General features: G+C 35.5%; 1 protein-coding gene across 1 annotated transcript in view; it reads left to right on the forward strand.

Annotated features, from left to right (window-relative positions):
* Positions 1-14,031, forward strand: part of LOC146005465 (uncharacterized) — a 191,331-nt gene that overhangs the window by 73,712 nt on the left and 103,588 nt on the right. The window contains exons 19-23 of the mRNA XM_083144708.1: positions 6,174-6,290; positions 7,613-7,744; positions 8,979-9,113; positions 9,670-9,801; positions 13,558-13,692. Of these exons, the coding sequence (XP_083000834.1) occupies positions 6,174-6,290; positions 7,613-7,744; positions 8,979-9,113; positions 9,670-9,801; positions 13,558-13,692 (651 nt within the window). The remainder of the gene's footprint in view (positions 1-6,173; positions 6,291-7,612; positions 7,745-8,978; positions 9,114-9,669; positions 9,802-13,557; positions 13,693-14,031) is intronic.

Raw genomic sequence — 14,031 nt, forward strand, 5'->3', positions numbered from 1 at the left:
ACAGTTTCAGAGTAAGTACATTACTCTTAATGATTTAGTACTCATACTGTGAAAATGTAAAACATTATATTCTATTGCTAATAACAAATGTAAGGGAAAATAAACAAACATATTGTTATTCAGGTATACATATATTTATTGAATCACTAGTAATTAATATATTTTGAATAAGGTATGATGATCTCATTGAGGTCCTACAGACTTTCACTGGAATAGAAGTTACTGAAATTATTGAAGCATCATTAACACACTCAACAAACATTTCCATAATAGGTTCACATATGTACAGTCTCAAACAGAAAAATGTGTGCATTTTATTTCATTTAATCAAACTGTTCAAATATTTTACAGGACTGTTTAGCTGAAAATCATATCATCGTTTTTCATCCACCCTGCTTGGAATATTTAGTGAAACATTAAATACATTTGTTTCTAACATCCTCAAGCCATGTATTGTGTTGTTAGGTGTTATGTACTTTAAGCAAAATTTATCTCTAAAGCATATATTTTTTTTAATCCAGAAAAGGGAGAATACCATTTATTATGCATGAGCCATAACTGATGACAATGTTATTCCATAAGAAATGCAATATACTTACTTCGTTCTACATCTGGGTATGCATCATGCACTAACTTATTTCTATTAGAATTCATAAACATTTTCTCTGAAAAATTGTCTCCACAAACTCTGTAACTTTTGTATGTTTTGTGCCTCAAGTCCTTTCGCCATATTTCCTCGAACCATATTTCAGCTCTACAAGAAAAATAAAAGATGAACAATTATTTTAGAAACATATAACTATGCAAGACAAAGCATTCTGCATTTTATGTCACTCAAGAAAGGTAAATTCCATTAAGCAAGAGTTGTTTGTGAGCTAAGGTCAAAGCGTGTCATCACCAAGAAAAGTTACTGAAAATGAATATGCATTAGATCACTATCTGTATCTGTTGAATAAAGTAGTGTCAAATGTATAAGGGTCCATTCTATGATAGCTCCTTCAACTATTGCGGAAAATCTTATGTGCTTGTCACCATTCAATTGATTTATTTTTACTTAATTCTCACATTATTTCTCATCGCAACTAATTCATATGTTACCATACAATGTGTGGCAATGCAAATAAAAAATATTATAGATATTGCACTAAACGTCCTAACATATGAAGCAAAGATTTACCACATTATTTTTTAGAAAGGTAACTGAACCTTACTGCCTAACCTACAACTAGCTAACAATGCAATTTTTGTCATTGAATGGATTGCTTCCAAGAAAAATGTTATGACACAACATATTTCTGAAGAAGATTAACTACAGATATAATTAGATGATTCCATTAACAAAATTTATTATTATTAATAATAGGAGTAACATCAATAATTCTGTAGTGTTGGACTAAAGCACATAGATTAAAATGTGATTTGAAACACAAAATCTTCCTTCCGTGGCACCAGTGAGAAAGGATTGTTCTTTACAGTAACACATGTGTAAATGTTGGTAAAATATTTTAGGTGTTTAAAATATATATAAAAGGTTCAAATTTCGTGTGACAATGATTGCTAAAATTCTACGATAATTAGTATTCCTGCTTAGAGAATTTTATAACAAATCATAGAACGATAGGAACCGTTACCTTAGGTTTCATCGCTTTAATATTTACACGCTTTTATTCATCTTCTGTACATGTTGACAAAGTTTTATATGCTACAAGAAATAAACTTCATGCAGTAGCGAATAGGAGCGCGATAACTTGCAACTTTCTGCATTATAACATGCACAAATGAGCTTTTCTGAACTTCAAGCAAACTTCAAGTTATTCCCACTATTCTCGTTGGCTTCCTATCCTCCTATGTTACTTATAAATAGCATTAAGTTACAAAATCGAACCTTTACCCTTTCAGACTTTGTTTTAACACATGACCTTTTATTTAAATTAAGCAAAATACAGAATACGAAGACATGCTAGGAATTATTCTCCGTGGAAATCATAGGTGGAAACTAACTTCATGTAAATGATTTTTACATAAAGAGCGAGCAGAATTCATAAATAACTAACCTTTCAGGATTTGATTCAACACGAAAAAAAGACAACTCTGGGTTCCTCTTCTGACAGTTCGTACAATAAAAATCTGCACAATAAGCCATGTTGTTCTATTTATTTTCTTGTTGTTCTATCCTTATAGTCAGTCAGTGCACGTCCATCACAGATCATATGGAACGATGTTACGTCACAGGTTTCGTCATGTAGAAGTAGTGACTTTAAAAGTACGATATTTCTTATACATGTTTAAGAAGAAAAAGGCGTTTAATAAAATATAAAACCATGTTCAATTGATTATTATTGATTAATAGAGACTTAAACTAAATTTTTAACGAGAAATTTAGGATTTGGCATCGATGGTCGCGCCGACTGGTGGCGACTTCGTTCATGCAGAGACAAATGAATTCTGAAATTTACCTTATTCGGCTTTTTGCCGCCGGTGCAACGGGCCTGATATATCCATCATAAAGTTGGACATTTCTATGGTATATGTACCCAGAACGTTGTGCTTATGGATGCTATTTTTGTTTGTTACAGGGACTTGAAAATTTCATCGGAGGCCAACAATGGAATTAACTCGAGAACATTTTCGAGCAATGATATTCTATGACTTTTGACGTGGATTATCTCCACAACAGTGCATCGATCAATGCACTTCAGCTTTTGGGGATGAAGCACCATCTAAAAGCACTGTATATCACTGGTTTAGTGAATTCAATCTTGGCCATCATTCGCTCACGGACGAATCTAAAGAAGGCCATCCAAAATCGGCTGTTGTGCCAGAAAACATTGATGCTGTGTGAGAACTGAAAGTGCAAGATCGTCATGTGACATATCGTGAGATTGAGGCATCCCTGGGTATTAGTATGACTAGCATACATAAGATATTGCATGAACAATTAGCCGTGAAGAATATTTGTTCGCGTTGGATCCCGCATAATTTGACAATCGCTCAAAAAAAGGCTCGTGTCGATTGGTGCAAACAAATACTCACAAAATACAATCATGGTGCTTCAAAAGCCGTGTATAACATCTACACAGGTGACGAATCTTGGATCTATGCATATGAGCCCGAAAGCAAACAGCAGTCGATGGTTTGGGTGTTCCAAAATGAGCCAAACCCAACAAAAGTTGTTCGTGCAAGAAGCACTTCTAAGCAAATGGTCGCCTAGTTTTTGGAAAAAATGGACATGTGGCTACAGTGCCACTAGAGAATCGTAGAACCGTCAATTCTGAATGGTACACAACCATTTGTTTGCCAGAAATCTTTGAGGAAATCAGATGAAAACAACCAGTGACACAGGATCATTCTTCACCATGACAATGCGAGTTGTCACACATTGGTTCAAACAACTCAGTATTTGACCAGTGAAAACATTATTTAGCACCCAATGATTTCTTTTGGTTCCCGTACCTGAAGAATAAGCTACGTGGTCAACAATTTTCGACGCCAGAAGAAGCGATTGATGCGTTCAAAATGCATGTTTTCGAGATACCTCAATTGGAATGGACAAAGTGCTATGAGAATTGGTTCAAACATATGCAAAAGTGCATCGATCATCATGGAGAATATTTTGAAAAACAATAAAACCATATTCAATCATACATATTTTTTTTTGTTTGTTATTCTGGATACATAAATAGCAACCCTCGTATATAGAGAATATTACTTACAACAGTGTATAGACATGGAAAAAATACTGTGTGTACTGTGACATGTAATCACACATTTAGTGAATGAAAATGCTAAGTTATTGTTTCTGATACAGTTACAAATAGTCAGCACTGAATATAAAATAAAGCATCAACTAATATTTTTTTAGTCAGATATATGTGAATGATTGCAAAGCATCCTCGTGCAATGAGTTCCTAAGCGGATATAGAACCTCTACAAGTAAGTTTTGAGGAGGAAGTTAGTAACTCGCTTACATCTAATTATTGTCAACCACGTCTTTTATTCCCTAAGCATGAGTAGTAGTGGCAGATCAATCGATTTCTTATCACTTTCCAAGTGCAATAATTTTTGTCTTGTCGAAGCCACAGTTCATATCTGACACACTTTCCTCATGCGTGGCTGCCACCAGACACCCTGGAAGAAGGACCTCATCCAGCTGCCTTCTTGGACTCTCGAAAGTTTCAGGTTTCCAAAAGGAAACACCAAATATTTCTATTGCTACTTCCCTACTCCCTCCCCTCCAATCCACCTGCTGCTGAAAAGATTGAAAAGCATTGCTTGGCCTATCACCTGCAGGGACTGATAGATATTAACTTCCCTCGATTAATTTCGTTTGAGGAACTCTAGGCAGAGGAGATTGTTACAGCAATTACAATTTACTCTTTTTTATGAAATTGGAAAATATGTATTTTGTAGGGATGGGACAGATTAATCAGTCCTCTGTCGGTATCAGCTAATATAGACATATTGGTAAAATTACAGATTATTTTACTGATCCGATATATCTATAAATATCTGATAATTTAGTGCAAAATTCTGCCATTTTGTTATAATTTTTATCGATAATCTCCATGCCCTACTTTTTTAAAAAGTAAAGTAGTCTACATATGCAACATCTTTTGCACTGCGGCCACCTTGAAACATGCATTTATTAAGGAGGTCAATGATCCATTCAGGTTCCTCAGAGACCATTTGGAATTTTATATTCGATCGGTAGAATATCGGTTATCGGTATCAGTAAATTTTACATTGGAACTTCATCAGTATTGGCCAATATTTCATATCAGCCCATCACTAGTATTTTGTGTCCACACAAAATTCTTTCTCAGCAAGAAATATATGAATAATAACATAAAAATCTCTTATCTCTGAATGAATCTCTTTCATTTTATATGTATTTTTGTTGTGATATATATTTAAATATATCTTTCTCTTGTCTTCAAGAGAGGTTATTAGCACATTTTGATAAGCATAAGAATTGGAACATGAATAAGGTGTGTATGCGGAGTGTGTTGTACATTGTCTGTAATGAAGTAATGTTCTAGTGAAAAAACGTGCATGGGGTAATATACACACTTTTGTGCAAAATACACAAAACCTATTACACTTTGCTAATTTACATTTTTGTGACTTCTTGACGCTTTCAGAAATATGCCAAAAAATAATAAAAGTAAGTGAAAACTTATCAATTGTAGAATTCTGATTAAAGATTGGTTTTGGCATCACATACAAAAAATTACACTGGGGAACAAAAATAAGATTTTATTTTGTGGCATAAAGTTTAATAACAGTTTCAGCACACAAAACAGCTGTGATTGCCAATTGTATGATTGGTTAAGTTAAATTGACTCCAGTTATAAAAATAAACACACCATGGAAAATGTAGGAGGTAAAATTACTCCACGCTTTTCTCGGTAATATCAAAATTTGATAATAAGCTGATATTCCCATTAAGAAACTTATTTATTTATTTGTAAATTGTTGCTAGGCAACTTATGAATCATTACTAGGCAATATATCTCTTGATGTTGAATTTTGTAGTATAACTAAGCGAAATGCGTTTAATGTGAATACATTGGAAATATGAGTTCCTCACGTAGTAAGTGTTTCAATAACCCAAATGTTTTTTTGCTATATATGTGGAATATATTGTCTACCATCACAGAGAAGAAATATCACAGATGTAGTGAGAGATTTGTATCAGGCTTATTTTGCCAAAAATCTGGGAGAACAGAATAAAAAATGGGTCCCACATATAGTTTGCAAAACTTGTTTGGAATCACTTCGTTATTGGGACCAAGGCGGACGAAAGGGACTCAAATTTGGAGTGCCCATGACATGGAGTGAACCAAAAAATCATGTTAATGATTGTAATCACAAAAAGAAATATTAAATTGTTGTTGGAAGTTCATTTATATGTATGTGTTATGTTTCAGCCATTTTGGTTTAGTTGCATTTATTTCATAAATTAGAGCCAATTCAGGAAATATATTATTATATCATTATTCAGCAGCATGAAATCGCCCTAAATTAGCTCTCAAACACTGTGCCGCAATTTCACTGTTCCCCAGTGTTATCAGCATGATTCATACAACCAGTTCAACTTTTGAAATAAATTATTCTAAGTAGTCTGCTGACATTGAACATTCTTGTAACAAAATAACATTGTTATCTTTCAGGATGAAGGTCAAAGGGAGGACTATGTAAGAAGATCTGTACATCCTTCTCATCAGAGAATCGAAGAATATGAAGATGAAAACTATCCTGATGATAAACTTCCTTCATTGAGTAAAGTGGTAAGAATTGGAAATATAAGTAAATAGCATGGGGAAACTAAATGGATTACAAATTCCTATCTTCATATAGTAAATAATTTAACATTGAAAATTTTCTAACATGCAAGGACAATTCATGCTTCAGGAAAAAATTCAAGAAATTAACATACTAAAATGAAGGAATCGCTTATCCGCAGCTCTTGAAGTGAAAAATGTTATGTGGGGCACGTTTGGTCGAGGCTTGGGGTTGGCTAGGGGATGCAAGTAACATTGAACATGGTTACAATGATTCAGTTCAGATGCTTTGCGAAAATTTTGCTAGCAGGGAGATAGCATCCCCTTGCACCCCCTCCCCCAACTTCCAGCACTGTTTTTCTGCAAGACCACTTGGCAAATAACATTACAACCAAGTTTCCAAGAGGATTGTGGCAGTTGCCACCAAAATTAATAGAACAATGATAAAAAGCAGTGTCATGGATAAGTGAGTATTTCATTTCAGTTGTAATACTTAAATTCAATTTGTTACAGTGCAGAATATGCTTCATATGTGTGTGATGAGTGATGATGTCACAAAAGATGGTTCAACAAAAAATAGAGATAAATATGTGAACTTCAATTTTGGAATCACATATAAAAATATAATTTATGATTGCTACACTCAGCAAATCTCGGATAAAAAATCCAATGAACTTTGGTAACACTGTTAAGCCTTGTTTCCCTATTAATAAAACATTAAAATGCTGACTAAGGCAAACTTTTATAGTATAAAAAATATACATAAAAACGTAATGTTTCCACCCTCTAACAGGGTCTTCTTCAGACGAAACTTCACAATAAATTAATGAAAGTTACAAAACATCATTTTATATATATACACTCTCAGACAGGGTCCATGCACAAAACAGCACGAAGGCACCAGCCCTTATCTTAGAATATTTCATTCCAGGAATTCATGAGTGTGGAAACTCCTGACAGGTAATTCATAAGGCAAGACTCTTACCAGGTACCTGTCAATCACAAGTCAGAGTCCTGTCAGGAGATTCAACACTCAGGAATTCTGGAAATGAAATATTCTAAGATAAGGACTGGTGCCTTCCTGTTGTTTTGTGCATAGACCTTGTCTGGGAGTGTGTATACATGATGTTTTGTAACTTTCATCACTTTATTATGAAGTTTTGTGTGAAGAAGACCTTGTTAGAGGGTGGAACTGTTACGTTTTTACGTATATTTTTATACTATAAAAGTTTGCTTTGGTCAGCATTTTAATGTTTTACCACTGAACTTATTCACTGACATTTTATGCTTATATAAACATAATATATGTGAACATTATTATCTTTCAGGATGAAGGTCAAAGTGTAGAATATGAAAGAAAGTCTGTCCATCCCTCACAACAGGGGTTTCAAGAATCTCAAGGTGACATTCCTGATGAGTATCTCTCATATAATGCCCCATCTTCCACGAGGGGTACAATAGTAAGTGTTAAAATTGTGCCTGGAGTATCTGTTCAAATCACTGGATTGAAATACCGTATACAAAATTAGATTTCTTTCACATCTCACAATGAAATTAGGATAGTTATGCATTTTCTAAAATATTCCCACTTCAGATTCAACATCAATAATTATATGAAATGCGTCAAAATTGCAAACTATCAATTTGATCTTCATTCAGCGGAACAGAAAAAGTCACAGGGGTCAAGTGAGGTCAGCAGTGAAAATGAATAGATGATTATGGTCTGAAACTACCAGGGTGAATTTTTACAGATATATTTCTATGCGTATTGCCACATTGAGGTGATATTTGATTCTATGCATTTGAGCATATCACGCTCAAGCATGGGAGACTCAAACGAGTATGATTGAGTAAAAGTGGTCCCATGCAGTACTCTACCACATACACAACTCCAAATAAAAGGACGTAAATAGCATAATAATAATAATAATGATAATATATCTTTATTTAGCAGGCGAGGTTCAGCGTATTCTGCTCTGGGTGAAATTTTGTACATGGACCCCCAAGATAGGCTAGTATTACTATCTAAACTATCAAATATTATATCATGCTATTACAACTGCATTCCAGATGTCAGAACCAGTATAAAACCTCTGGATCATACCTTGATGATATAAAGTGAACTTAATTCTCGTCTGCTGTATTTTCGGACCCACCTCAGCCCTTTTACAGAGATGGTAGCATTAAAACATGGTGAAAATAAATAAAAGGTACTAAACAGTCCCAAAAAATTGATGTCCTGGTCATGTCTTTGTAGTGAGTCTGGTCAAGGAACAGCTAATCACTACACAGTCACTGTCAGGAAGATAAGTTTTTTGTACATTTCAATCCTTTTTAACAATATTAACCATGTTTTCACCATTTCATGGTGCATTGTCTTCTCCCATCCATGACAAAGGACCAAGGTTGCATGAAGACACAAGATATGTGCTGCGATTTTACCTCATTTTGATATGAGGAAAATTGTTGGTGCATTAGAAATATTGTGTTAAAAATGAAATATGAACCAAAAAATTAATAAAGTAAGAGAAAGCTTAGTTCTTATAGTATTCTGAATAAAGTTTAGTTGTGGCATCATACAAAAAATTTTATCGGGGTGATTCATGCAATCAATTCAACTTTTATAATAAATTATTCTAATAAAACAGCTGACATTGAACATTCTTGTAAAGAAATAACATTGTTATCTTTCAGGATGATGAACAAGGAGAGGAATATGAATTAACTTCTGTATATCCTTCATATGAGAGAGGTAAGGAATATAAAGATGACAACATTCCAGAGGACAGTCTCCCATATGATGAATCATTGAGTGTGATGAGTAAAGAGGTAAATATTGCAAAACATGTATAAATACTGGTAATATGCAAATTCACATTTGATTAATTTTCTTAAAATATCATCCTACTCTGTGGCTATGCGGTCTAAGGCACTGTGCTTTGGACTCCGACTGCAGGACAGCATGGGTTCGAGTCTGTCTAAGTTCAGTCTCTGGGTTCAGTCTCTGGATTCTTGGCCTGTGTATAGGACCAGTGGCAACCCACCATCGTGAGGAAATTGAGGAGCTAAGAGTGAGTTATGTAACACAGTTTGGGAAATCTTCTACAATGGCTGAGGGTTTGACATGCTGACCCCAGGTCACCCCATTACCTGTTGAAGATCTCCACACCTCTAGGTAGGATTGTGGGAGGAAGACTTGCAGTTGGGAGATAGGCCAAGGCCCTTCACATTTTTGTGATCATCTCTGATGGAACATGTTGAAGAAACATGAAATAGCTCCTACCCTTAGTTCAACTTTTAAAATAAAATAAATTATTTTCATTGCATTATTGACAACATTTTATGCATATAAACATAATATATGTGAACATTTTTTATATTTCAGGATGAAGGTCAAAGTGTAGAATATGAAAGAAGGTCTGTCCAATCCTCACAACAGGGGTTTGAAGAATCTCAAGATGACATTCCTGATGAGTATCTCACATATAATGCCCCATCTTCCACGAGGGGTACAATAGTAAGTGCTAATATTGTGCCTGGAGTATCTGTTCAAATCACTGGATTCAAATATTGATAACAAAATTAGATTTGTTTCACTTCTCACAATGAAATTAGGATAGTTATGCATTTTCTAAAATATACCCACTTCGGATTCAACATCAATAATTATATGAAATGCATTAAAATTGCAGCCTATCAAGTTGATCTTCAGTCAGTGGAACAGAAAAAGTCACAAGGGTCAAGTGAGGTCAGTAGAGTGCATGGGGGATGGCAGTCATGTTACTTATGGTCAAAAAGTCCTTTGTGAACAATGAAGTGTGAGACGGTGCATTGTCTTGATGAAAAATACAGTTCCTTAGTCACTGAAGGTTGAGCCGATGTCTTCACATATTTTCATACAGCCACAGAAAAATGTCACAGATGTATATGGAAGTTAATATTTGGCCTCCTCGGACGAGTTCATTTTGCACAATCATATTGATGTAAAGAGCATGCTCTCGACTTTGATCTTCACCTGTCACCTTCACTTTTCCATTGGGGAGATTGATGCTCCATCTCAGGGTTGTTATCATCAGTGATAACTATAGAAAAAAGGTTGGAGGTAACCTGACGAAGCTCCTTGCAGACATCAACATGCTGCTGCTTCTAATCAGCTGTCAGGAGCATCAACACAAATTTGGTGCTGACATGATGCATGATTAATCCAGCAGTCAGAATGCTGTGCATATTCTGTAACCAATTCCCACCTCATCAAGAAGGAAATGAATGTTTCGACGTCGATCTTCACAAATGAGACAATGGACTTTGGCAAGAATGTTGGGTGTTGTGCATCTGAGGGACCTCCATGTATGTTCGTTGCACTTAACAGATGTCCAACAAGCCATGAGCCCACCATACCTTTCAAACAACCATGTACAGATCATGCTTTCTTCCCCGAAAAATTATGTAATCAATGTCAGGGACTCCATCACATTTTTCCAGATATTTGCACAAAACTTGATTCACATTTGCTGTTCCTTTCTCGGATGCATCACAAAATTTCCACACACTACATACTAGAGTACTGCAATGAGCGTTTTTTGCTCAAGCCGCAAATAGTTTGCATGGACGACACTAGATAACATACAGAATTGACATCTTCTTCAATCGAGCAGCAATGTAGTTTGCATGGACGACACTAGGTAGCGTACAAAATTGGCAAATTCTTCGCTCAAGCAAATAATGCTCGAACAGGCTGTCACGATCCGCCCTAGATCGCACTTGGTTCAATGGGTCTATTGAGCCTCGGCTTCACGCTCAGTATCTCTTTGGGGCTTGAGTCTCCTCGGCTCAAAGTTTGGGTTAATCTGGCTGCTTCAGTCCCCGATGTAAGGTCCCTCGTAATTCTGGGTCAAAGGTTCTCAATCTACTTATAGATCTACAAGCAATCGACAATCCTTCTTCCCACTAGGTTCTGTCGATATCCAGTTAAGTATCCAACTTCCTTTTCTCTTTCCAGCCTCTGACCAGAGAACCGAAAATTAATCCGTGACCACAGAATAAGAAAAGGTGTACCCTGACCAGGGTCACAAACGTTGACTACCAACAGTCTATCGGCCGATCCCGAATTCCGGTATATCTTAAGACAATCACAACCAACCCTCTCAATTATATCTCCTGACCAGGAGCATAGAACAGAGAGAACATAAGCCTTCTGACCAGAAGAGCTAAGTAACTGTCCTAAGGTAATCCCAGAATGAACTAATTCCTAATAATGAAGTGGAAGTAAACGCAGAAGTTCGAGCGTTGAAAGAAAAGACGGTTATACGAGTTCCGTATTTATAAGTTCGAATACAAAGGCCACGGGCCACCGAGCTTCGCTGCTTATATAGCATTTCTCGGTGCCGTGAAGGATTTACCAACTTTTATCTTAACATAAATTTTACATTACAATAAAATACATATTAATAAAATATCAATGAGGAACATAATTAGCTACATGTAAAAATTACTATTTTTACCCTTTTGTGAATAATAAACATGCAATATAATTTTAATTGTTACACTCAGCATTTAATTTGACCAGGGAATATGGCTTCTTCCAACTCTCCTCTCTCCCTGCAACGGCCACGCGAAATGACAACAAAGAAAAAGAAAGAAAATTTACAACGTCAAAATGTTAAGCAAAAATTATTTATATACAGGTTTTGTCTTGCGTGGGAATAACTTTCTTTTACGTTAACGTAACTAAATTCTGATTACACTGTCTTGCAGTAAAAGAATCAGGGATTATTATGATATTAGTCTAATTATTGTCCGCCAAGGGACACGACAGATATAGCTTGGGAAAGACAACTTAATCTTTCGTCTTTTCCCTGTGACAACGTTGAGTCTGCCTGGTTCTTACACAATAGCGTTAGCTTTCTTGCATTGTTGTCACCGATAATAAACTTCCAGCTCAGCTTGCTGGCAGAAAGAAACAAACTCTTGGAACTTATATTTAACATCAGGATGTATAGTTTATATACGAGGTGTGTTCCACATTCCTTGGTAATTAACCATTAACACATAAAAATTATAAGTACCAAACAAAGAAAAATATTAAGTTTATATACATATTTGTAACGTGGACACTGCTACACGTTACAAGGCAAAACGAGCAGTATATACTCGAAGCCATTGTAGTACATGTATAACCGTAATCTGCCCTCAATCATGAAGTGAAAAACACAGTGAAATTGAAACTTAAGTGAACATAGTCATCATCTCCATGTGAAAATTGGTCTGTCTTACCAATACTTAGTGATATATGAAAATGAATAGATGATTATGGGCTGAAACTACCAGGGTGAATTTTTACAGATATATTTCTATGTGTATTGCCACATTGAGGTGATATTTGATTCTATACATTTGAGCATATCACGCTCGAGCATGGGAGACTCAAACGAGTATGATTGAGTAAAAGTGGTCCCATGCAGTACTCTACCACATACACAACTCCAAATAAAAGGACGTAAATAGCATAATAATAATAATAATAATATATCTTTTTCTAGAGGGGCGAGGTTCAGCATATGATGCTCTGTGTGAAATGTTGTACATGGACCCCCAAGATAGGCTAGTTTTACTATCTAAACTATCAAATATTACATCATGCTATTACAACTGCTGTCCAGATGGCAGAACCAGTACCGAAAATTCTGGATCATACCTTGATAACATAACGTGAACTTGATTCTCGTCCTCTGTATTTTCGGACCAACCTCAGCCCTTTTACATTACAACATGGTGAAAATAAATAAAAGGTACTAAAGAGTACCAAAAAAATTGATGTCCTGGTCATGTCTTTGTAGTGAATCTGGTCATGGAACTGCTAATCGCTACACAGTCACTGTCAGGAAGATAAGTTTTTTGTACATTTCAATCCTTTTTAACAATATTAACCATGTTTTCACCATTTCATGGTGCATTGTCTTCTCCCATCCCTAACAAAGGACCAAGGTTGCAGGAAGACACAAGATATGTGCTGCGATTTTACCTCATTTTGATATGAGGAAAATTGTCGATGCATTAGAAATATTGTGTCAAAAATGAAATATGAACCAAAAAATTAATAAAGTAAGAGAAAACTTAGTTCTTACAGTATTCTGAATAAAGTTTAGTTGTGGCATAATACACAACATTTTATTGGGGTGATTCATGCAATCAATTCAATTTTTATAATAAATTATTCTAATTCAACAGCTCACATTGAACATTCTTGTAACAAACTAACATTGTTATCTTTCAGGATGATGAACAAGGAGAGGAATATGAATCAACCTCTGTATATCCTTCATATGAGAGAGGTAAGGAATATAAAGATGACAACATTCCAGAGGACAGTCTCCCATATGATGAATCATTGAGTGTGATGAGTAAAGAGGTAAATATTGCAAAACTTGTATAAATACTGGTAATATGCAAATTCACATTTGATTAATTTTTTTTAAAATATCATCTTACTCTGTGGCCATGTGGTCTAAGACACTGTGCTTTGGACTCCGACTGCGGGACAGCATGGGTTCGAGTCTGTCTGGGTTCAGTCTCTGGGTTCTCGGCCTGTGTATAGGACCAGTGGCAACCCACCATCGTGAGGAAATTGAGGAGCTACGAGGGGCAATCAGGTTGCTCTGACCCTAACATAGAAAGAGCGCCTATAGGGTAAGAGCGCCTATAGGGTTTCAATTTTTTAATTATTTTTCAACATACTCCCCTGCAACTC

This window comes from Lepisma saccharinum, chromosome 23, assembly GCF_977018435.1.
Source record: "Lepisma saccharinum chromosome 23, izLepSacc3.1, whole genome shotgun sequence".
In the NCBI taxonomy this organism is placed as follows: Eukaryota; Metazoa; Arthropoda; class Insecta; order Zygentoma; family Lepismatidae; genus Lepisma; species Lepisma saccharinum.